General features: G+C 35.6%; 1 protein-coding gene across 1 annotated transcript; it reads left to right on the plus strand.

Moving 5' to 3' along the window:
- The first annotated feature begins 2,948 nt into the window (after nucleotides 1-2,948).
- On the plus strand, nucleotides 2,949-24,024 carry LOC118747150 (GATA zinc finger domain-containing protein 10-like). Its single transcript, XM_036481136.1, has 3 exons — nucleotides 2,949-3,093; nucleotides 6,554-7,636; nucleotides 23,954-24,024. Exons 1-3 carry the CDS (start codon nucleotides 2,949-2,951, stop codon nucleotides 24,022-24,024), a joined length of 1,299 nt encoding a protein of 432 aa, XP_036337029.1.
- Nucleotides 24,025-26,919: the final 2,895 nt, after the last annotated feature.

Consider the following 26,919-nt stretch of genomic DNA (forward strand, 5'->3'; position numbering starts at 1 on the left):
ACAGTTATGGAGTTATGTACTATAAGGATACAGCATCCTGACGATTGTGTGAATGACATCAATTCATTCAAATCAGTTTCATTTCGTTGGTGCCAGCGCGTAGTTTGGTAAACGGACGGGCAAACGGTTAAAACGGTTGTGCAACTGAACGATTTTAAGTGGTCCGTCGGTTTTGTACATACATACATTTATACATATGTATGTACATATGTATGTGTTTAAAAAGTGTATGTGCGCGCTTGTTTACTTTGAAAGCAAGTGAAGGAAAGAAAGAAAGTGAAATTAGTGAAAGAGTGTAAAATTATGTAAATAATATTAAAAGCCATCGACCTTATATCTCTAAAAAAATATGTGTAAAAGGAACACTTGCAGCAGCGCCAATACCTTCATTCATACATACATACATATATGGATGATGTGCTTTTAAGAGTAGTGTTATCATCAGCTGTTCATATAACGGTTTAAAATCCATACATACATGTTAGAACAAATTGAGTTTCGCTGGTACCTTTGTGAGTTTGCTGTGACTTTATCAGTATATATATGAACACACATGTGTACATATGCTGTATACATAAGTACGTATGTACATACCGAAATCTGAAATAAAACTTTTTTGTAATAAAATTTAACGCACTCAAAATTAAATTGTGTACTAAATATATTAGAGTAAAAAAAAAATTAAAAAAACTGGCTGAAGCTGGGAGGGTTGTCAAATAGGTTTGTGATTTTTCTTTGCAATCTTTTAATTTACATTTCTTTAAAAATGAGTTTGAGAGAATAAGATTAAGATTAAATTTTGATTAAGATAAAGATAAAGATTAAGGTTAAGAAAAATGTTAAGATTAAGCTCAAGATTAAGAATAATGTTAAGTTTAAGATTAAGCTTAAGATTAATATTATGATTAAGATTAAGGCTAAGGTTAAGATTAAGGATACGATTAGGATTAAGATAATTGTTCATTACTACACAGAAAAATATTCATTTAATGTGGGACACTATACGGATAATAGGAAGAAGTTTCAACTCATGCTCCTAAGGCATGTAGAAGCTTTTCTGCACCAAAAAAAATATTTTGAAAAAAATGTTTATTATATTTGTTTGGTGGTTAGGGCTCGATATGTTTTTGGTTTATTTATATATAATCTGTTCTGCTCCCTGCTTTAAAAGCTTATGCTTGAGTTCTTTAGTTTTTGTTTTCACGGAGAGTTTACCGTAAGAATCAGTTATTGAGTATCGTTTCGAAATTGACTGCCTAATTATGGATAGGATGCATGTCGAAGTCGAGTGATCTGAAATGAAAATTTCATCGAATTAATTGTCATATAATTCAAGCACTGAAAATAAGGAGATGCGAGTTTTAGACCGTGTGACCAGTGTTGCCAGATTTTTTTTTCAAAAAAACTGCGAATTCAAAAAAAAAAAACGGCAAACCTCAAACACGGTTTTTAACCGTATGATTCGAATGCAGATGACCCCTCTTCTAAATCGCAGAACTTCGCCAAACTTAAGTCTGACAGATCCTTGAAAAATGCTGGGGAATTTTCCACCTTTTCGGTTTTCCGTCGTGCCTACAGCTGCGATAATATTAATACATTTAAATCTCGATTAACTGATGGCCAGTGAGTACTCTAAGTTGAGGGCGTTTTACGAGATGAAACGTTATGGTCTAGCTAGTCTACATTTTGATCCTTCCTCCTCTTTGATAATCCCTCATCGTAGCAGGTTTTTACGGCCGAAAGGGATGTGCCTACCCTTGTCACACTACTTAGTTGTATACAGTATATTTTGCTTAGCTGCCCATCCTTCTTTGCACGAAAAACTTGTGCACTTAACCGAAAAAAGCACTTAAGCGAATTTTCTTTACTACTTCAATGAGGAAGGTATCCGAATCCCTATGAAACCAATTAATGGAGGAGCACTTACCACGTAGAAATTACTGCAAGCGAAATTTTTACCGAGTGGTATCTAATTATCTATATAACTACATTAATTTATAGCCATTTTCGTTGTTCTGTGAGATGAGCAAAATAAATAAAAGCTTGTAAAATTAGGTAATAGTAGGGCCAGTGCAGGTAAACCTAATACTTTCTTTGGTAGCTAATAATAGTTGCACAATTTTTAAGGCAGGTATCGCCAATGTGCAGGTATTTTGGATGCACCTATCGGAGGAGTTTCCTTATAAATGTTAAAAATAATGCCGCTAAAGCGCATTTTAGGGTAGGTATCTTAAATGTGCACTTAAGCATAAAGGCAGCAAAGCAAAATATACTGTATTTGCCTTACAGACCACTAGGAATATTTCTACATTCGAGTTTTTTCGGTTCTTGAAATGATTATGCAACACATCAGAGCTTTTAACTATGGCGGCCTGACAATCTGAGAAAATAACAACCGTCCACATATAAAGAATTTGGAAGAAGCGATTTATGTAGAACACTTGAGAAAAATGGATGGAAGGACTTGAGGTGGTCTGAACTTATAAGAGTACTACCTTGTTATACAAATCTGACCGAAATGGTTCTAATCTAGGATCAATGTGAATACAACTCCTTGAGATATGAATATACATTTTCAATAACAGCCAGGATAGCTAATCCAGTTCCTGAACAAAACGTTGCAGGTTTCCAAAGGAGTTGCGAAACTCTAGCCCAAATAGATATACATAAGCGTCCAAAGTACAAAGTTTACTCTGTTTATGCATAACGCAATCAATTTATGTAACTCGAGCTAAGGCCGGAAAGAAGCTGAAACCTTTCATCTTCTTGAAGACGGGGTGTGCAATCAGGGTTGCAAGCATATGTATATATGACGGTCACACTTATGAGTTTCTCCTACAAAAAGTGAAAATGCAACAACCTCACAAGTTTTCTGCGGTACCAACTGAAATTAAAGGCAACATGGGTATACGCATAAACCACCTCAGATGCCGATAGCCCGGAATTCAATGCGTGAAATACTCATATTCACCAAAAAATTGATGGTGATCTCGATGGTCGTACAACAAGTGGGAACCTTTCCAAGCATCTTACAGGCGGAATTCTATGCCATTAGTCTGTGCGCTGAGATCAATCTTCGCAGGAATTACCTAAGTGAGAAGGTCCTAATGTGATGCGATCAAATCCTCAGTGGTCTTAGTGGCTGAAAATAGTGCTATCGAATAACTATAGGTACGAGGGCACATGGGAGTCAATGGAAATGACTGCTGCCTTGACCGCGATAGGACCTAAGCACTTCCTTTCAATGGGTCTCAACATGGTAAAGGAAACGTTCAGTCTGAAAAGTTGCTAGCTACTCATGGGTCTCCCTAAGGAGAAACTAAGAATAATTAAGTACATGATGGATCTACACGACAATAGTACGACCCATGATAGCTTATGGAGCCATCGTTTGGGCCGATAGAACTCCACAACTTGGAGCAATCAAAATGCTCTCCAAGATACAAAGGCTGGGATGCGTATGCATAACGGGAGCCATGAGAACCTGTCCAACCGCATCCTTGGAGGTTCTTTTATATCTCACCCCTCTTCATATTCACATACAGACTCAGACGAAAAGAGCTTTACTACGGATGACTGGTACCAATATCGGGGCAGCAGGGTGTCTTAGTCGTGGGAAGTTGGATATTCTTACGAATAAGTTCCCTAAAATTTCAATACCAAGGGATGCCTCCGAGGTTCAGCTTTACAAAGAGACTGATCTGAGTAATAAGAAGAGCTAGGCAGGCATATCCGAGACATATCGGATAAACCAAAACATGATTGCCTGGTACACTGATGGCTCATTGACCGACGAGGGTACCGGACTAGGGGTAGTTGGACCGCGGTTAAGATACTCGGAACCCATGGGAAAACATATGTCTATTTTCCAGGCTGAAACATACGCCATAGAAAGAGGCACGGACTTTAATATCAAGCGAAACTACCGGAATCAGAACATCGCGATCTTGACTGACAGCCAAACGGCTATCAAGGCCCTCAGATCTCACCAGGTAACATCTAAACTGGTGATGGCGTGCCTCGACAAGCTGAATACTCTTGGTCTGTTCAATCAGGTTTGGGTTCTCTAGATTCCGGGACATATTGGTATTAAAGGAAACTCTTGGTCTGACCAATCAGGTTTGGGTTCTCTGGATTCCGGGACATATTGGTATTAAAGGAAACGAGATTGCCGATAAACAAGCGAAGAAAGGTGCATCAACTCCTTTGACCGGCCCAGAACCTTTCTACGGCTTAGGAAAAGGGGCACTCTCTGAACTAGTTTGGCTGGAGGAAGAGTCTCAGAGGAATCGCTACTGGGATAATCTACCAGGTCTAGAGCAGTTCAAAGCACTTTTAGGAGCATATAACCTATAACGCTTCAAGGAATGTATGAGCTTATCAAAGAATAACTTAAGAATTGTTACAGGAATCTTAACAGGACACTGCAGGCCAGGGTACGAAAATAAACTATATTGTACGTTACTATTTCGTTTCGTTTATTACTTCAACAGTTCGGTACAATACGAAAACAAAACGGCTGAGTTCACTTTGTGATGGTACACTACAGTAGTTTAGTAGTTACAGACGAAACAACAAACGAAATGAATCGTGCAGAGAAAAATATTTGTATGTATGTAGTACATGTTTTTTAATTGAATTGGATATGAAAATTGACGGAAAAAAATATTTTTCACGTAATTGAAACGTTTGCATACATATAAAACGTACCCTATGGTACAATTGTCACAAACGAAAAGCAAACGTTTCTCGTTGGGGAAAATGACAGTGAATCTTACAATTTGTTTCTGACTATGTACAAAACTGTACAAAACCATAAATGATATGATGATCGATGAGCAAATGGGAATTGTTTTGTACAGTTTATTTTCGTACCCTGCTGCAGGCTGAACTATCCCTTGACTAAACTGGGAATTTAAACGCTTGAGCGATGCAGATTTTGCAGGATGGAAAACAAGACTGCACAGCACATCATAGAAGAATGTTCTGCACTGATGCATACACGCAAAAGGCACCTGGGTGAACATCTGATAACCAAAGGCAAAGTGAAATCCGTAGATTTAATTTCCATTCTAAAGTTTCACTCGGATACTGGATTCATAGACACACTATAATCCATGAAGGGGGCACAATAGATCTTAAGGTCGCAGTGCTCTATCCCCAATAATAATAATAATAATACATGCTCTTTAACGGGCCATTTTAGGCCAAAAGGTCACTTGTATAATCGAGGAACCTGGTCAAGCGACCTCTATTGCTTCTTTTACTCAACCAAGGAGACACCATTACAACTTCTTCTAAGGTGTGAGGTCGTTTACGTAGAAGGGAGTGGTATGATAAAGAGAGGAGCACATACACTCCCTACTCCCGATATCGATTGTGAAATTTATAGAGCTCCTAGATAGATGCTTTATCTATCTGTCTAAAGACTCTCTAGTTAAGTCTATTAAAATCAGAAATCTTACAAAACTCATGGCCCATGATCAGATATCGAATACATCTGATGCCCAGATATTTATTTGTCCAGCACAAACAACACGGAGCCTCAATGTGTCCCTTTTATAATGACTTAGGCTAGGCTAAGCTAAGCTTAATATTCCATCGATCCCAATATATCTTATTTTTAGGGAAGCTTTTATTTTTTTCACTTATAAATATTGATTTTCGCAGGACCCCTATAAAAAAAAAGAAGTTTACCAACTGTGATTTGGCAGATTAATGTAAATCTCACCGAGAAATAAAATGACATTGATTTTCAAGTTCCTAAAACTTTTCTGCGCATTTGATCGATGTTTTGCTAAAAGTTTGAAAACATTTTAATTGAAAATAACAAGAAAAAAAAATAGCGATGTGATTCAATATAGCTGCAGTCAACAGCGAAAGCAATCAACGTAACAATGCAAAATTTTGCAAAATCTGCCAAAGTTTAAGCTGTGAAAACCGCCAGCGAAAAACGCCAACAGAAATTAACTATTTAAAGTTCCCAACACGAGTAGCGTATCAGCTTTCAATTTGATGTAAAATACGTCGTAATTTGTCTGCTAAGCGTCGAAAAGTTCTTGTGCTACTGCTGCTGGCGACGCTAAAGCTAATTGCAACGGCTATGATGCATGCAACACGAGCGCTTGTTGTTTCGCAGTGAATAATCGGGGAAGTGAAAGCGAGTGGCGTAAAGTGAAGTGTTTTTTTTAGTGCGCGTTTGCAAGCTTCGCGCGAAAGCTGAGGCTTTTTAGTAGCACCAAAAAATTAAGCAGCAGCAAATAGCCAAATCCTGCAAAAGTTTGATTGGCTAAATTTGTCGTCAAAATTAAGGGAAATCAATATAAAAGTAAGGTGCTGAGAAAATTTAATTATGGTGAAAATGCAAATAAAATTTGTAAAAACTTAAAAAAATATAGTGCTAAAATAAAGATTTAATTTAAATATCAAAATGAATTAAAAATTTAAATCACAATTAAAGAGGATTAACGAAATTTGTAAAGCAATAAAGCAAAAGTAAAAATACCAGGGTAAGCGCAAAGAAGGCTTCAGCTTACACCTTCGACCACAACAGCACGCTATACGACCACCCAAGCGCTTGCCAAACTGGATTACAACACAGATAATAACGGACCATGGGAGAAGAATCCTGCTGTCGCCGTGAGTGCTGCTGGCAGCACCGGCGGCAGTATTGGAGGCATTGGCGGCGGCGCAAGTGGCCCTGGGTCGGGCACAATGACGGCAGTGACAAGTGGCGCCAATGCGCTTGGCATTACAACAACCACCACAGCAACAGCCACACCAATAGCCACCACTGTCGGTGCTGGCATTAAGCCACTGCAACAGCAGTTACAACAACAATTGCTGCAACAGCTGCAACAAAGGCATATGCAACAACAACATCAACAACATTTACAGAGCGCAGTCAGCGCTGGCGCTGGCAGTGTCGTCTCAGTTGGTGGCACCAATAATTCTGCCGCTGGCGGCCATTCGCATTTGCATGCCACCCACTCACATCCGCATCAACATACACACGCCCATACACACGGGCATGCACATCAGCATGTACACCATCAAGCAGCTACTGTTGCACTATTGCAGCAACAGCAAAAACAATTGCAACATCAACACTCGCATCCGCCATTGGCGCCACATTCACATCCACCGCTACAGCATCATGTTTCACTTGGCGGTGCTGGTAGTCATCGCTATCAGACGATGATGGCCGCTGTAGCACAACAACAACAACAACAACAGCAGCAGCAGCAGCTGCAGCACCAGCAACAACAACAAGCAATGCAACAACAGCAGCAGCAAGCAATGCAACACCAGCAGCAGCAGCAGCACCATCATCATCGCCAACACTCTACACCGCAACATCATCGCTCTGCATCACAACACTCTGCCGCCACTTTAAGGCGTCGCACACTCTCTCATGTTTCACGTTCTTATTCAGCATCAGCAGCCGCAGCGGCCGCCGCAGCAGCAGCTGCTTCCTCCAATGCAAATGCAAAGAACACTAGTGGCGTGGGCGGTGGTGGTGGTGGCGGCGGCAGCAGCAGCATACATGTCAGCACCAGCGTGGAGCGATCGCGTTGTCGATCACCGATGATGTTATGCCACAGTCACAGCGATGGCGAGTTTCCCATGTATAAAGGTAAGCGGCTCTAAAGTTTAGCGTACACTGAGCGTTTATAGCCGGCCTGATGTCAAAACACTTAGATGGTTCACAGGGTGCCGTAAGTGTCTTACTGTCATATTTGTGAAGTTTTTAACGGCTAAATAAATAAATGTTTACAGAACTTCAAACCACAACCAACTATTTTTTTTTAAATTTCATAAAATCACTATTTTGGTAACCTGCGAATCCCTTAAATATAGTTTTAGCTGTTTAAAGTTTACGACATACAACAATACGACAGTATAAAACACCTTGCGAACTCCCTACCTGTTTGCTGGCTCTCCTAGCACTTTTTAGCTCAGCTCTTAGGTCAGCTATAAGCTCTCTGTGCGCTGTAATTTTCTCGCAGGTCTCAACTGTGACAGGTTTCACTGTATATTCTATTTCGCTAGTTACGCATATAACAGTTATACTTTTATCCCTTGGATGCTGTTACATTTGTTTCATATATTTATGTCGTTTAACTTGATTGTTGTTAGTTATCAAGATAAGATATAACAGAATAAGTAACACTGCGAACTAAAAAGTGGTATCACAATGTGTTACCCCGAATGTCCAAAATATTTTAAGCTTTCCTTACAAATATTTGGTAAATACTTGCACATCTTCTTCCTCTTCTTCTTCTTATTTGGCGCTAAAACCGCCAAAGCGATTTTGGCCGAATTCAACAAAGCACGCCAGTAGATTCTTTTGCTTGGTCGCCATCTACCAACGCGAGCATGATGAGTGACTTATATAGAGTGTGTACGTCGATAAAGGACTTGAATCCTTAATTGCCTGCTCAGTGCAAAGTAGCTCTTGTTGGCAAGAGTGATTCTGCGTTGAAAATATTGTCCAAGCTTTCATCAATCCTATGTAAATCAAAGTTTCAGACTGTATAAAAAATTTAGGAAAACTCAAAAAAACTTTCATAAAAATTTCACACGTTTTATTCTGAATCTTTAGAATAGATTGTTCCTAACGTTCTTTCGCATTTTATTAAATGAAAATTAATGCTTTTATGGAAAAAAGCGGAAAAATCCAATAGCAAAAAAAATTTAAGTTTGAAACTTTTATTTACATACCGTATATGGTTTTGGTTGAAGAATGGAAAACATTTTTATAAAAAAAAGTAAGTGCGCCTGGGCGACACTGGAGAAGTAAAACTTGTTAATTGTAATTACATTTATGTTACTCTGTTTCCTTTATCTGTATACTCTATCGATAACAAAATCGATAGTAACATCCATCAAAACATCGATAACAAAACCGATAACGAAAGCGATAAAAATATCAGTTTTTATATCGAAAAATTCCGATAAAACCGAAAATGTGTAAAATCCCGAAATCGGTCCCAGATTGAGTCTCTGTGTATCTATCTACACATATCATTTCTTTATACTTACCTTTGTATTAGAATTTCTTCTCCTATCTTCATCCTTACTTTTATCGGTATCCTCCTCCCCATCTTTTCTAATATTTATCTTTATTTTAACCCTTATGTTTATTAGTTTCTTCATCTACACCTTCACCTGCGCCCTTACATAAGTAAAGTGTTTAAATTTAACTAGGTCTTCATTTTTGCCTTTATCTTTACGCATTTCTGGTTTTATGTTTACTTTTGTTTTTATCCTTTTCTTTATTTATATACGTACTCATTCTTGTATTTGTCTTTATCTAAGTCTTTTTTTTTACATTTTTTAGCACGTTTTTTGTTAAATGAATACCGTGTAAATATATTTAAGATGCACTTATTTCCCTCCCAACCATTTCCGTGTGCCATTTCCGTTGAATTTACCTCTTTGCTCCCAATCAACCAACCGCCGTTAAAGAAGTTTCACTTCAAAAACAGTTTGAAAAACATTGTGAATATTAAAAAAATCAACACGTGGTCACTTGTTTGAGTCACTGTAACTACCTGAGATAAAGCTTTTAAATTTTTTTGAAGGATTGGCAGCACCTCCTTGCAGGATCGCCATCGAGCATTGCTTGACGGGCGTAAAGCGTTTTATTATAGCATTATATTGTTGTAATTGATGAATAATGATACCCGCGCGGTAGTTGAAGAGATAAAAAAAACAACATGAGCGAGCGACGCAGGGCGTAATTCAGTTAACTAATACCAAACCAAGCATGATGAATGAACGCTATGCAAGTGCATCTGCACTTGTAATGAACCAGTGCAATAAACTCTCACGCACACAACACATTCGCCTACGCACGAGTATTTTCATGCCACATGCAAAGTGATAGTCATAAATATTCTGTAATACATAATTCAATTGAAAATGTTGCAATGTTTTAGCTGTAACAGTAAATGACATCATGCAAATGGCATGAAGTAACGGCAATTGAAGTGGCAATGACTTGCTGTATCCTCCCACAGTGATTTATTTGATTTTTGCCATACATATATATTTGTATGTACATAAGCGTTATGTGAATATCTTTGTGTATGTACATACTGGGTCATATGAAAAGTCTCTGTGAATTTTTTTCACTATATGGTTTTGGCACCCATACATTTGGCAACTCTATCCAATTGCGTCAAACTGACGTGCGTTCGAAAGGTGGCATTTGAGGCTACAATTTGTGAGAACAGTTCTATAATTCGTAGCTGGTGCAAAAAGTTATATTGATTTGAAAATGCGTAAAATATCTGCAGTAAACGCGGTTGCGGAAATTTTGATGTCAAAGATGCACCTCGCTGTATGTAGTCTGTATGCAAACGATTGAGTAAGCTGTCAAGCGAGGCATTCAACATCAACCACATAACAGTTAGGAACTATATAAAAAGAGCAGATTACTCCAAGAAGCTTAACGTTTGGGTACTGAGACGCAACAAAATCGAACCATTCCGGACAGTGAAAAATGGTTTGAGTAAGGAAATATGCAACACAAGCTATCATGGTTTAAGGTAAGTGAACAACGTGGCGAAACGATCAACTTGGTCTTCTACTAAGCGAAACTCGACCGTTGGAATGAAAAAAATCAACAAACAGCGACCAGAAAAAGAGCTGTGTTCCATCATGACAATGACGCATACATCTTTCATAGCTGGGAACTAATTTTCCGAATTTGGTTGGGAAGTTTAAATGCATCTACTGCATAGTCCATCGTCTGACTTCCACTTATTTCGGCATCTGCAAAACTTTCTGATATGGTAAAGAACTGGTCGACCCAAAAGCCATTGTAAATCACTTGGCCAAGCTTTTGGCCGATAAACCACAGAAATTCTACACCGATGGAGTTATGAAGCTACTCAAAAAATGGCAAAAGGTATTAGATAATAATGTCTTATTTGAAATTTATTAAATTGGTGTTCAACAAAGACTTTTTTTGTTTAATTTACCAAAAGATCTGCCAAGACCCTTTAAATGGCCCAATATATATTTGTCACATCGATACATGCGTACATGTAGATGAGCTTTTCAAATATTTGTCCTGGAAAAAATATCGTTAATATTACGCATATTCATCTTGGCTGGCGTATATTTATTTTTAATATATACATACATACATATCGTCGTTTGAAGTACAAAACCGCGTATGCGGAGAGTAAAAATACTCATATTTCAAAGTGGTTCTCTTTTTTATTAAGCAATCGCATTTCTGGCTGGTATATTTCAGGACGTATGGTTAAGGATTGAGCCAAGAGCTCGCGTGAGCAAATCCAATTTTTGGCAGCAAATGTCAGTTACGCGGTTTTGCACTTTAAACGACGATATAAATATACGTGTATGTATACATACACAAATGTGGGACATTCCAGCCCGATTCGGCTTCCCTGGTTTAAATAATTTTTTTTTAACGATTTTGGAAAAAAGGTTCCTGTTTTTAAATGCCTCTGCAAAAAATTAGCCACCGTTGTTTTTTTGTAGAATTTTTCATTTTCAAAACAAATTTTTTTACCTTGTTTATACCTACGAAAAAACCTTTCTTCTTCTAACGTTTATTCCACAGTCTTTATAGCGCACTCGATAAAACCGTATTGAAAAGTAAAAAAAACTCCGTTAGTTTTATTCGACATTTATTTAATAATAAATTTGCGTGGTGGACCGAAATGGAAGCCAACAGTAATACGAATTTATTATAATAATAAATACAATTAAAACCGGGCTGTATAAAGAAAAAAACAGACAATTTTGATTTCACGTTAAATGAATTAATTTTTTATACGGGCTTTCTAACCGATGTGAGAAATAAAAAACCGATTTGAAAACAAATTCGAGTCAATACACTTTTTGATTTCAACGCGTATTGAAATTTGGTTTATGCATCTGTTTTGAATTACACCGAACTGAGTCACAGCGGTTTATGTGTCGGAATAAATAAGGTAATAAAAACGACACAATTTTTTAAGCCATATTTCTATAAAATTTTCAAATCTTATTGTAAAATATTGATTTTCATACTGACCGATTTTCTCGAAATATTTTTTTTATTTAAACTGTTCCTCATTCCGCAGCTTTTAAGCCTTGACCGATAATGGAATAACAATGGGATCTATTTTTTTCGAATTTCGAAATTAATGAAAAACTAACAAGTTTTGTCCAGCTCAAGGCCAAAAACTCTGACAGCGCCAAATCAAATGCATTAAAGATAATAAAAATACTACATTGTAGATAAATAAATTCCCTACATAACTGCGGTGGGAAGTACTAAGCGGCGACTTATCACTTTTGCGTAAGCGATTGGTAAATTCAATGATTTTTTTATGTATAAAATATGAGCAAGAAATAATGTTACTCATACGCCATGTACGAGTGTTTTATCAAACTTTTGGAATAACGATAAAAATTGATTACGCGAAAGTGAAATTTCATAGAAATACGGTTATGGTTACGGTACGTTACCTAGGTTTTTTTTTAATAAAAGTGTCCTTTATAGATTTTGCGCAATGTGGCTGCCTCATTAGCTCTCAGGGGACTAATTCGCGTACAGATTTACATTACAAATATTTGGCCTCATTTAGAATTATTTTAGAAAATTTTGAATCAATTCATCACCTCTGATGAAACGTGAATCCACTGGAACAACTGAACAGAAGCGGACTCGTAGGTAGGCGAAAGATTATGCCCACCAATTTTGTTCAATGCAGGCATCTTAATTCACTTTAGCAAATACTGAAGCTATGCGGATCTGTACAAAAATTAATTTGATAAATATATATACATTTATTAAAGTTGTTGGCCATTTAAAACTGTTTTTGTTTTGGGAAGTTTACACCATTTCGAAAACAGGTAATTTTTATCTCAAAAGAAATTTAATTTTTTAAAAGCTAGTCGTTGTGTTTGATGCTGTGATGTTGTTAAATAAACCTATCTTCATATATATGGAATCAATCTTAATAAAAAATCTGTAGGTCCGCTAAACGGAAAAGTGCTGCTATATAAAATGCAGCTAAAAGTCAAATTTTCATATGAAACCCGATACATATATATGGGTGCTTCCATAAAAATGTAAACCGAAAATGCAAGTAAATGAGTTCAAACGACTTTATGATATTAAATTTAGTATTCAGATGGTCAACAAAAGTTTATAAAAACGCGAAACGGTGGAGAGAAGAACTGAAAAAGTTAAATAATAAATAAATATTAAATATTCTTGAATTAAATTTCTAATCTAGTTGGATAATCTTGTTGAAGCAGTTGATGGAAAATTTATTAGCCTTTTTTTCAGATCTCAAAAACGCGAAATTTGGCTAAATCTCGAAAACTGTTATACCTTCGTCTACTCTGATTTCGCATTCGGATTTAACGGAAAATTCTTTATAAAGAATCATAAAAAAATTTTGCGGTTTACGAACTGCATCCAAAAAAATGGTAAAGAATGAGAACACTTTTTTCAGATGCAAAAAACCCGAAATTCGGCTATATCTCAAAAACTGTTAAACTCTCTTGTATTCTAATTTCGTATTCGGATTCAGTGGGAAATTTTACATTAGAATGCATATAAAAATGTTGCTGATCGGACAATTTTTTAGTTTCTGTAAACTTGTGTTATTGCGAAAAAAATGCAGGGCGGACCTAAGTGAGTTCTATGATGAAAAACTGGTACATATTTTGCCACGCCCAATACAAATTATAAACAGTTGCAAAGCCTAGAAAACAAGCTATCGAAATAAGCCATTTACAAAAAAAAAAACAAAAATGTTACACTATTTAATAAATGCAATACAATTTTTTTTATTTGAAATTTTTTGCAAAAAAAAATTTTTGACGTCCGCCAACGGACTAATCGACTTTACCGGGGCTCGAAACATCGTAGTATGCGGTACTAAATTCCAACACAAAAAAAGATTCACCAAACTAGATGGCTTTCTCCAGATTGAACAATAAGATACCAAATCGATCATGGATGCTAGACACACTTCCAGAGTATTAGACGTACGTACACAGACATAAACTCCGACCACCAACCTACGCAAACTGCGCGGCCAGCAATGCCAGAAAAGCTCAAATCCAAAGGCAAATCCACCAGGTATTCACAATACGCCAAATATTGGAAAAGACTCGCGTGAATACGGTCAACACCCAAAATTTATTTGCAGACTTCAAAGTCGCTTTCGAAGGCACGAAATGAAGTTGTCTCTATGCCGTGGTGTCTGAATTTGATATCCTCGCGAAACTAATACGATTATGTAAAATGCCGTTAAGCAGCTCAGCCAGAATTGGCAAAGACTTCTCCGAGCCGTTTGATACTAAGCGAAGATTGAGACAAGGTGTCTCCCTTTCGTATGATTTATTTAATCAGAAGAAGGCAATAAGAGCCGCAAAACTTAATTGCTCAAGACTGAAGCCCCCGTCAACGAATACTGATTGGAGTTTCAGACTGAGTTGGTAATTAAGAAATACATAAAAAAAAGTAAAAAATTACACTCTCTTAGTCAGTAATCATGCTAATTCTAGTATATGGCGCAAAAGCATGCACAAAGGAAAGATCTGACGAGACGGCTCCAGGAGTGTTATTTAGACAGAAAGATTCTAGGAAAGATGTAGACAAAGTCCCACGGATTAAAATACAGAACGAATGCTACAGCTCTGAAAGTAAACAACGCAGGTGGCGATGCTGGTTACAGAAGAAGAGGAAGGCCTCCTCTGCGAAGAAGGTAGGACTCGGCTTTTCCAATTACACCAAGTGTATCGAGTGTATTGGAGATAATATCCAGAAATGAACCACTTCTTGTCGAAACATATATATATCTTGAATGTTATTAAATATTTAAAATATTTTCAACAAAAAATATTTTTTCAACTACAATCTTGTTAAACCCTTTTCGTGTGACACCAAAATATACATATTTAAATTATTTAATTCCCTTTAATTTACTCTGCTATATGTGTAAACAGAACCCTCCTACATATAATGAAGAAATAAAGCCTTTTCAAAACCATTTTGATCGATACCCTTATTGCAATACTTCCCATATACCAAATGAAAGGTAAAAACTTGAATTTCGAGCATTTTAGGAATAAAAAAAATTCGCTAATTTTTTCAACAATTTTTTTTGCATTAAAATAATACAATTTTTGTCGGATTTTCATAAAATGTGTATACAATAATATTTCAATTGCTTCAAGGAACCTATATGTCGAAAATGAAAGTTATATCTACTTATCATAAGTAGCTAGAGCACTTTAAGGGCTCAAAATTTACCCCAAAATAAGCCAATATCTACCGTTGTTTCTACAACAGAAACCGAATTCGTTTATTTACAAAAAAAAAATCTGGCGGTAGGTTTGGAGTTTTATCTTTGAAACACCGCACTTTTCTTTGAAATCGCTTCATTAGTTCTTGTGCAATAAGCGTTTTCGTGAAGCTCTAAAAATTACAACTACAACAATTCAACATAGCCTCCATATCGAAACGTAAGACGTATTCTTCTTCAAAACTACCAGCAATCAATCTGTAAGCAACAAATTGATTCATCGAGTTTCTACTAAGTAGCGTCAACATAAAATTTCACTTAAGCAATTCGTTCGCACGCAGTAATGGCTCATAATACCCCATCAGGGTAGGTATGAAATATTTCTATTTAACTTTTATTAAGACGGTTACTGAAATTGTAGCAGTAAATAAAAACGACTGCAAATATTGACATAAAATCCAACAACTCTGTGCTTTGCAAGCAAAAAGTGTCAAGTCGGAATATTGTAGATTAATGTGTATAATCAGAGTAAGGAAGCTAGTACGCTTTATAGTACTTTCATACCTTCTTTACACTTTATAGCTTATTTTAATATACAGCTAGTGGCGAACTTTTTCCACTGCTGTTACCAACTCCTGCTGGCCACGTGCGCGTTCACACTATTACTTAACTTACTCGCTTAATCAGCATCCATCTTCTACCCAATCTCAAGCTACATACTTACATACATACATAAATAGATACGAATAAAGGTTCAAGGTTTTCGAGTGTAAAGTTTTCATGTCAAAGTCAGTCATCGCTCGCGCGACAACGATAAGGCTATATGGCTTTCAGCTTGGCATTATGCGCCGGCAGAAATTTGGCAGCATGAAATTATAAATTTGTATAAATCTGTATATATATGCACATATTGAGTAACAAAACCAACTCGTCACCCCGAAAGTGCTGCCGTAATTGGGGCGAGAAGTAGTTAACAGTGATTTTCGTTAAGCATTGCGCCAAAACATTTCAAATTCAAAATGTGCGGTTTTATGCAAATGACACGCTCAGAATACCACCACTGTCTTAAATATGTATGTATGTATGTATGTATGTATGCATGCAATTTCACTGCCATACGGCAAGAAGAAAGTCACCCTAAACCAACCACTACTGTGTTTCTTTAGCCTTAGGAAGTCTGCCACTTGGCAAATGCTTTTAGACACATGCCAGCATCTTAAATTTTATGCCACAACTTGAGGCAACTTGTCTGCAACCAAAAATGCTCGGTGCTCTCTGCGGGTGCGAGATCTAATTTGGCGCTGGCATTTCAGTGAAATTTTATTCGCTTTCCATTATTTCATATTTAACATACCTACATACATATGTATGTACACATGTATTTATTGATGTTGTGACTGAACTGCTGCTTCGTATGCACGCACACCGCTGGAGAGTGAATTCTTTGCGGAGATAAAATTAGTTTTATTTATTAATTTACTTATTTTATTTCGTTGTCTACAAAAAGTATTTTTCTGTGTATGCCAAAAGCAAACATATCTATTTTGTGGACGTCTCATGGTCCTTGCTTGGATTTTTGGTTTTCGCCAATACCGCTAAATTTAAAATAGTTTCGGTGTCGGGTTTGTAAGCCTTGAAGATGAACCTGCCGAAGTTATGTTAACTTTTTTGTTGCCCGCCACTACCATGTCGATCTTAAAAAGCAAGAGTAGATGCATTGATATTGTACTTGTAGCAGCTTTTTAAACCCTGATTAAATCAGTGAGTCCACTAAGTACTGTCGTCGATCTCATCCAGCGGTATTTAGGCCTAAGAAACGGGCGGTTTCGATTGGGTTGGATTATAGGGAGAGGTGTTTTAGATGAGTTGGTTTGCGTATGGAAAGGAAGTGGTGATTAGTTCGCGTTTCGAGTATCTTCACATTTTGGACATAGATTGATTCAGGATAAACAGGCATTTAACTTGCTACAATACCCAGAACGGGGTTGTGCAGTGATTACAGCGACTACTAAACTGAGCGAAGACCGTACCAGCCGATTGATAGCCATGGACCGCTTTACATAAATTCTTGACCAAAATTGCCTGGTAGTGTGACAAGTGGTTTCCCCAGTCCTCATCACATTTACTGGCTCGATGAGTACAGCCTTTAGTCTATGTTTGCAGGAGGCTAGAGGTATGCCGCATCTGGGATCCATACAATATTCAAGAAGCATTTCGATTACTGCAGGTTGAGAATCATACCGCACTCTATGGCTACTACGGACATTGTTTCGTTCGATTTTAGAGATTTAATAGCCGGTTAGCTGGCAGAATAATTAGCAAAAGGCTACCCTGAAGGGACGGTCAGTTCACGTATTTGAAGCACTGCCTTCGCACCTGCGGCCTAACCCTCAGTGTGGGTGGTATGGTACCTTGATCCTAAACAGAGAAAACTTTTGGGCAAGCATCCTTCTTGAATAGATTTGTATGGTAACTTAAAATTAGTGAGAGCCGGGGTAAAACTCTGGTGACAGATGTCTGGGGTACATACACTTGAGATCGTGCGGAAACACTCTAAAATATATTAATGAAGTCTAATGATGAAGAGCCACACTAATATAAAAAGAAAACAAGTTGATATAACCGTGGTACTCAAAATGTATAGAGACGAAGCACACGCCCAGCCAGTCGGCTAAGATATATATTCAGGAAAATAACCTAGAAAAACAACCAAAACTGGTTTTGATGATGGAAAGAGAAGCTACCTCTATGATGTCATGGCAAAATTTTGTTTCCATAACTTATGCGGTTATTTGGAGTAACGTTGAGCACAACGGCCTAACGGGGCTAACGGCCTTTTATCATTACTTCAATTTGTAGTGACTGGGGTTACTGTCCAACACCGTGCGTCTTAATATAAACCAAACTAGCATAAGTTTATAAATAATTCACAGCCTGAAAAGTTATACTATGTACATACATACATATATATGTACATATACATTTACGTTTGCATGACACGAAAATTAATCGAATCAAATTCATCGTAATTTTTGAGTAGTCTAGGATTGTGGGTGCATAAAACGAATTCAAGAGAAAAAAAAAATAATCCACGTCGCCAGAATCAAAGACTGGGTGCCGGTGTGTCCGACCTCGAAAATGTGTTGTTATAAATACGAGTAATATTCGATAAGTCTCGCTTATGTTCTGCTTATTTGACTTTTTGTTGTTATTTGCTTGTCTGTGTGTTTAACTACATACATACATTTAGGTATGTACTGGTAATATGTGTGTATGATTGTAATGGCGGCGTCTAAGTAATGTCCGGCAAATCATTAAATTTTCTCCTCCGCATTTTGTTTCGGTATTTTCGCCTGAATTGATTGAAATTTCGGCGTTAACAATACTTTCTGTTCAAATTGATATAATTTCTTATTTTATTTTTATATTTTTATTTGTTATTAGCTCATAGCCTTTGTGTTTGCACACAGCTCTGTAGATATTATTTCACATTGTTGCTTTAAAATGTGATTTATTTAGACTTGCCCTTGGGAATAATCCACATGTTTTTGTACTCATTTTAATATGCGATAAAGTGGCTAACCGCTACAAAATGTGGTCGACGTAGAGCAATCTTCTTGGGAAATTTATACATTTTATGAAAGCATAGTTAAATTTTATAAGGACCTTTTCTGTCGTCATCAATCCCCAAGTACTTTTAAACACGTATAAGCCAACTAAGATGAACTCTTCTCCCCATGGGACTTCCATCAGTTATCATTTCATGACGGTTAAGCAGAATCTATCACCTAATGGCCTTATTCATAAAAAATAAAGTAGGTTTAAAGAGCTTTATAAATTGACGTTTTTATACATTTTTCAATTTATAAACCTTTTATAAAGCTACTTTATTTTTTACGAATAAGGCCATCAATTTTTTAGCTTCTCATAAATTTATAATTACAGTCTTTTCCTGTGATTTATGAATCGCACGCGATCATTCGAAGTACAGATGTTACACGCCTTCTTCCACACTTAATGTAGGTGTCTCTACTCAGGAATTGCCGCAGTTAAAAAAGCAAATCCAAATTTTCCTAAATAATTAGCCAGTATTTCAATTTCGATAGGCAGCGAAAAGTCCAACCGCCTTTGGACGAAATGTTCCACGCGTTTTGACACTCCATCGCGCTGTGATCTCTTGCCCTGCCTCGGAGGCTTACTAGCAATTCCCCGTTGTAGCTCTGAGTTTCAACAGATCTCTGGAATCTACAACAGAGGTTGATGGTTGGTGTGAGGGCGTGAAGTCTTAAATAAAAGAAAGACTAGGGGCTGCAATTTATTGCACCGAACCGGAAATTTATAGATCCTTAAGCTATCAGACCATTGCCGTATCTATCAAGCCGAGGTCTTTGAAATAAAGAAAACAGCTGAGATACTAAACAAAATATATAGTGAAGGAGCCATTCAGCCTCTAATTTAATACAAAATGAAATCGCGGATTGTAAGGAGACTATAATAAGGCTAGCTGTGGCTAAAACTGTCAAACTTTATTAGGCCCCAGGACACAAGGGTGTGGACGGTAATGAGACTGATGAGCTAGCCTAGGAGGCCTACTCTTAGCTGCCTCACTAGTAATAAAACTGTAGTTTTAATTAATTAGTTTTAACCAGAAAAACAGGCATTGGGACCATAGTGCATTGTTAAGTTTATAGGGCATTTCTGGCAACTCTCTTTCAACTCACCACAGTCTTTCGAAACGCAAAAGTCTTTTGTAAGACAATTGTCCATTCCGACAATTAAATATATTAAGAGCTCTTTTCTGTCTTTCGAAAGACTAATTGAAAGATCCGCTGTTTGTATTTTAGCAATAACGTTTCTTAAAATTCAATCAAATAAAAAATATATACTTCTTTTAAAACACTAAAAACTAAAAATTAAATTAAAAAATTCAAAAAATTTGATGAAAAGAAAGAAAAAAATAAACCAATTTCTAAAAATTTTACTAAGTGGAAAAACAAATATTTTCATATTTTTCTTTTTAAAAATAAAAAATCTAAAACTTAAAAGAAAATTTAATAAAAAAATGTTATTAAACGAAACGGCAAAATAAAATAAGTTCCTACAAATTAGATGAAAATAAGAAATTATATAAAATGTGTTTCTAAAAACAAAATGAAAAGAATATATATTTTTTAAGAACCATAAAATCTAAAAATTAAATTGAAAAAGAAAAATCGTATTACACTAAACGAGCAATTCTTGTATATATTTATATCCATAGCGTTCTCGGAAACGGCTCCAACGATTTTGATGAAATTTTGTACACAGATAATATTTTGGATTTTAAGGTTATCTGAATAGGCATTGCTTCCAAAAAGACTTGTATAAGATTGCCACCTATTCGAAATTACTTACAAATTAACTATAATATCATAATATGGATATAAAATGGAAGCTATTTCAAAGATCCCTAATTTAAAAATATTTTTAATAGGGTTGCCACCTACTTTGAATCGCATATTTATTTAATTTTTTATTTAGAAAAAAAGGTGAAATATTACTATTCGTGGGTACCAAGAGAAGGTACCAAATGTTATCCCTTAGGATTATACTGTGAGGTTGCCACTTATTTTCGATTTTACACAATTTATCTAAAACCTCGCAATATGGGTATCAAATGAAAGGTATTGTTGAGCACTTTGGTCGGAAAATATTTTCCATCAGGGTTGCCACGCTTCTATGTAATACAAATTTTTATTTTGTTAATATTACGCTCAAGATTTGTAGCATTCATTCCAGCGTATTTCGGAATAGGGTTGCCACCTAAATCTTGGAGTAAGAGATTTACTTAATAGCTAGCGAAATCCAATTTTTTTTTATTTCCAAAATATTTTTTCAAAGCTATCCAAATCTTGAAAACTTTAAAAAGTATGTGCACTCCGGGCAAAGCTCGGTCAACTTGGTACTTTATGTTAAAAAAACGATAAGGAAATTCCGTTGCCCGAAGATTCGACACCTCGGATCTCTCGAATGGCACGCCATAAAGATTGGTTTTGTAAGACTTTTGTGCCTGAATAAACAAAATAATTCAAACTACAGTCTTTCAATTGCTTTACAAAAGACTTGCAACTATCTTAGCCAGAATTGCCCTGCTATTTACGTAGATTTCTTTCATTCAATAGATAAATAGCTTTTTCTAAATGATTTCGTTATTAAAATATCTGCTGTGGACAACGCACAAGTCTTTCCTCCGCTAAAATGACGCAGATAAGCAGACATGCGGAAATAAATCCATCCACTCCATTTCACATATTCTGTAAGAGTCTGCACAGACACAAAATTATTACAAATTTATAAACTTTTCTTATAAATTTACGAACTCTAAGCCCATTTACATAATACTGAATAAAAAAAGAACAAACGGAAAATATTTCGAAAGTTATGCAAATATTTACACAATTATATGTGTGTATTTACTCGTAAATTGAGGGTTCTAAACACAGCATAAATACATAAGTAGTAAATGTGTAAGAAAAAATGTATAGCAATACATATTATTTAGCATGCCTTCAGGCGCATGAAACAATAAATAATACGAGTAAATATATTCTCACCAAAATAGTATAACACGCTAATATCATATACGATAGCACAGCAAAAGAGAAATGCGTTAAGTGGAAAATGTGGTAAACAATTTCAAGGTATGTATTTACGAGTACGTATGTAGGTACGTGGCGCTTGCAGCTAAACAGCATATGCTAAGTAGCACATTTTCTAGCACGCTTATAAGACTAACACGTCAAGTATGCTGCAGCTGATGCAGAATAAAAATAAATACAAAAAATAAATAAATAAATATGCTAACTAGTTGAGCGCAAGATACGTAATACATATGTATGTATGTATTAGGGCGGGTCGATTTGTAGGGGCCCAAAAAAATTACCAGAAGCACATCGCGATTATGATTATTTGGGTCATTTCAAGCATTTTTGCCCAGGGAATCATAGGTCTAAAATGAATTTCGAGCCAGCGATTTTTTATATCGAGTTTTAATTCAAAATTGGCTCACCTGTTGAAACAGCTGTATTTAAAACTAGCCAAAATGTGTATCTGGGGGTTTTGGGGTAGAGGAATCGATTTATGGCATTATTTTTTTCCCTTGAGGGCCGCCAGAGGGCGCTTCCGTACTTTTTTTTTGGATTTTCCGAAAATCGACAACATTGTTGTGAAAATCCACGAAATTAGACTTTCTAGTAATGCATTTTCAATTTTTAAATAGCCTAAAATGTTCAGCGTTGAAATTTTTACTTTTTTATTTTACATATTAAACACAGTACGAAAATGAAAAAACATGCTTTCCCACATGCCATTTGTCATACAATATGTCGATAAACAGTATTACCAAAAAAATACGTTATACCTATTTAAAAACTGAAACATTAGTATGTATGTACATACCTACATACAAGGAAACATTAAATTGCAAAAAAAAAAAATAGTATACGTTATTAAGCAATTGCCTCATACCACCGTTTTGCCATTCATAAAGTGATGAAAAAAAAATCGTATGGCCGTGGAAATTCTGCTTTGTCACCCATCTCAAAATTGAAACAGTCTCCTTTTTACGATGGAATTTTTTAGCCATAAAAGAGCAACGTGTGACACCAACAAGCATATGTACATACAAATACATTAAGTACAATGTAAGTAAAAAGGAAGATGAAAAAAGTGTAAGGTAGCTTTAGACGTGGAAAGTGCAAGTACTTTAGAAAAGTCTTTCAAACTCTAGAATTTCGCGAAGTGATTGCAAGAGCAGTTACATCTTGCATGTAAAGTGACTTTCGAAAGCAGTTTAAATTCTGAAAATCGTACTTTCCGATATTTATTTTTTGTCAGTTGCATGCAGCAAATTTTACTTTCAACTATTTTACCAAATATTTTTATGCTAATAACAAAATTAATGATCCGAAAACAGAAAATGTTGAACGCATATTTATTTAACACTTTCTTGGATTTGTTCATTATATTCGACACATAAGAAAACAATTAAATTTTTCCTTACGTTTATCAGTGCGATTTTTTTAATAAAAAAAATATTATTTTTGTCTTTTCATCACCTAAATGGAAGGAATATTACCCCAAAGAATTTGTTTAACGTTTATTTTACCTTAGCACCCTTTCACATTTTTGAAATTAGTTTAATAACCATATAAAAATTAACAAAAAATTGCGTTACATGGCAACACTACCGTGGTTGAACGTGAAATTTACTTTCGCGATTTGCGTTCTTCCACTTACAGTTACACCCTGCAATTTTTAGTTCCGCAAGTGGTTTCTGTAAATCTGCAAAAAGTATTTTTTTGGGTGTTTACACTGCAAAGTGGACTTTCGCTTTCGCTTTTTGACAGCAAAATGCATAGAAAAGCACTTACATTGCCACGTCTAACCGCCCATTAATGTTCTAGATGCTGCGCCAAACATTTAGGACATCATAACCTGTGCTTAGGGGAGGTCATGCGTGATATTGAAGGAAATTTACGACAAAACAAAGCGAAGCAATTCCACAACGACAATCTTCGGTGAAACGACATTGAAATCTCCATTGAAATGAAATTTCATTTTGTGGTCATCATTTTTGTGATTGCAAAATGTTTTATGTTCTTTTATTTTTTTATTTTTTGTAGGCAAGAAAAGAAATAGCAATCTGCTGCTTTATGTCTGCTACCAGCAGCAATCAGTTTACCTGTATAAATGATTTTGTAAGCCACAGTTGTTTTCACACTTGCAAATTGATTGGAAAATATTAGAAAATATCCGTGAAATTATTAGGATTTCGATATTTGATTGTTGTGAATGATTGCGACCTTATTTTTAATTTTTTTTTTAAATCAGAGTAGAGTTAGTTTTCAAGAAATATTTTCACCGAAATAATGAAAAATACAGAAATCCTTGCTGAGGCTAAAAGCCTGCTGAGGAAAGTTACTTAAAGACGTAATGTTCTTTTTTTACAGTCGAAGTACTGTTTTTTTTTTAAATACGTTTTACAGAATGCTTTTAAATATCAATATGCAAATATACCAGACAGTTTATTATTAAATTCAGCAGGAAATTATGCAACTCATACGCCATGTTTCCACTCCTTTCATCAAACTTAACAGGAAAATAAAAACTATTGAGTAGGCGATAAAGTTCGCGGTTTTACTGAAATCTTTATTTTTCGAATATAGAATAAACCGAATTCTTTTGATCGAAAAATACCGTTTTTTCATTTAATGCGAACCTCTCAATAAAAGTTTTGAGCTTTTCGAAGCTTTCAAAGCTTTTTTCAGTTTAAGAGAAATCCCTTAATAGTTTTAAAATTATATTTTAGGTTATTTGCCGGTCTCTGTGGCGTTGTGGTAAGCAAAACGCGCTTACTCTCCGCAGGGCTTGGGTTCAAGTCTTGGTCAAAGCAGCATCGCAAAAAAAATATAGAAAAAAGTTTTAATATTCTTATTGAGCTTTGTACCACGCTTATATTTATTCGGAAAAATGGAAAAAGCAACAAAGTCTAAGCGGTAGAAGTTCTAGCAGCTATTTTGGAGATCACCACATCTCCTCATCAGACTTTTCTTCAACCAAATTCTGAGATAGGGTGTTTTCAATAAAATTCTGAGATATGGCGTTCTTAAATAAAATTCTTAGGTAGGGCGTTCCTGAAAAATTTTCTGAGATAGGGCGTTTTTGAATAAGCTGCCGAGATAGTTCGATCTTCCACTCAGGTATCGAAATGAAATTTCTGCCCTCATACTTCTACAGTAGAATTTAAAGCAAATTTTTTTTTATGAAGCGCTTCAAGGTTTCGAATAGCCAAAATCTATTTGACAACGCTTAACTAAAAATGCTGCAAGCATTAACATACGTGCTTGTAAATAAATGTCTTAGTTTAAGAAATGTTGCCGAAAAATATAAGTAATTCAATGTTAAATAAAAATTATTATTCTGTTCCCATATTTGTGTTTAACATTTGTATATGCTATATAAGCCGCTAACGAAAATGCAATTTTGTTGAGCTTTTTTGAGTTAAGAGTTTTTTTTATTTAAATGAGCTAGCATAATTATGCCATTGTTATCTTTTCTTTGAAAAAAAACATAATTAATTCACATTAATTTTTAAATAAATCTGAATAGAAGCTTAATGGAGCTCAAGACGCTGTTCCTATTATTATTTATTTATTTTTTTATTTATGTTGTATTTTTGTGCTGCATTTAGCAAACCAAGCTTTTAAAGTAAATCAAAGCATGCTGAAGTCAGTAAGGCGAGCAAAGCAAGCCTACATTGGGCCAGCACCTTTAGGATAAGTGCGTAAGAAAGCATAGTTCAAGGTAATGTTTACACATTGCGAACACCTGCACTTAAGAGCATTAGAGTGGATCGGTTTGTATGGAACGCATATTTTAAGTACATACATACATTCCCACCTTGATTTCTTGCGTGATATCCTCGGCGAGGTGTCAGGATGAGCATAGCGAGAGGTTTCACCAGGAAAACAAACTAATCGAGGCAACATTCAAAGGAAAATCAAATAAAGTACTGATTTCGGAGTACCTATGGAACTTGTTGCCGAGAAGAATACCAGAAGAATAAGATTAAAAATTAACAATCTTAGTCACTTGAAACTTGCACTTTATTGTACTAAAATTTCATAATCTATAAAACTAAAAAAAAAAAAAAATTATGAAAATGAATTTTTTTTTATAACATTTAATTTTTTTTTTCTTTTTGGATGAACTCTACATTTGTTCTCAACTAGTTTTTATTATTTAACATTTATTGACTGAAACAAGAGAATGTATTTTCCTCAAATAAGCACTTTGCACCAAAAATTTTATACAAGTCTCTTACTAATTTTATAAGCTTTCATAAAAAAATCGTATTGCGTTAATCGTATTGCATTAAAAATTGAAGGCTCTACTGAATTATGAACAGTGAATGCCAGATTTGAACCACTGTGCGCTGTGGTCGCCTCTTCATTCTGTCCAAATGAAGTAAAACCTCATACCTGAAAAAATTATCTTTATGGCAGCTAAAGGTTAAAGTGACCCGATCTTTGTCATTTTCACTGTAAACAATCTTTTAAAATTAACTGAAAATATTTCAAATTTTGATGTTCCTAGCTGCACAAATGGAGGAGTTATGACGCAAAATGGCATATCTGAACAAATTGGTTGTATGGGAGCTATATTTTGTAGTGACCCGATTTTACTGGTTCTGACAAATGATTAGATATAAGAAAGCATCCGGCAGGCACGCAGACGGATATGGCTTAATCGACTAAGATCACGTGAAAAAATAATGCTTATTTAATACGACCTACTCAACACCTGTTTGGAGACTTCAGCTACTGAAACTCGAATTTTGTGCCACATAACGGTTTGAGTACCTTCTGCAGAGTAGCAGGGTATACATTTTATAATTATATACGTACCAGAGCTGTGTAATGATTGAATCAATTGAGTGTGCATTCTCATTTTTTTCGTTTCGAAAATGTGATTGTTTGATTTAAAAAATTTAACAACCACTCTTGAGATTGGTTACATATTGTAAACACAAAATATGTAGAGTGTTATGGAATGGTTGAGACCCATTCTCATAGAGAATGTGAATGCA

Source organism: Rhagoletis pomonella, unplaced genomic scaffold (genome assembly GCF_013731165.1).
Source record: "Rhagoletis pomonella isolate Grant_MI unplaced genomic scaffold, Rhpom_1.0 Rhpom_scaffold_00011, whole genome shotgun sequence".
In the NCBI taxonomy this organism is placed as follows: Eukaryota; Metazoa; Arthropoda; class Insecta; order Diptera; family Tephritidae; genus Rhagoletis; species Rhagoletis pomonella.

Bases quoted from the DNA above. Each gene is read 5' to 3' on its own strand.
- LOC118747150 (XM_036481136.1), top strand. From the start codon at position 2,949: ATGCGTGAAATACTCATATTCACCAAAAAATTGATGGTGATCTCGATG. The intron at 3,094-6,553 runs GTGAGAAGGTCC...CGACCACAACAG, and splicing joins TCTTCGCAGGAATTACCTAA to CACGCTATACGACCACCCAA. The intron at 7,637-23,953 runs GTAAGCGGCTCT...TATTTTTTGTAG, and splicing joins CGAGTTTCCCATGTATAAAG to GCAAGAAAAGAAATAGCAAT.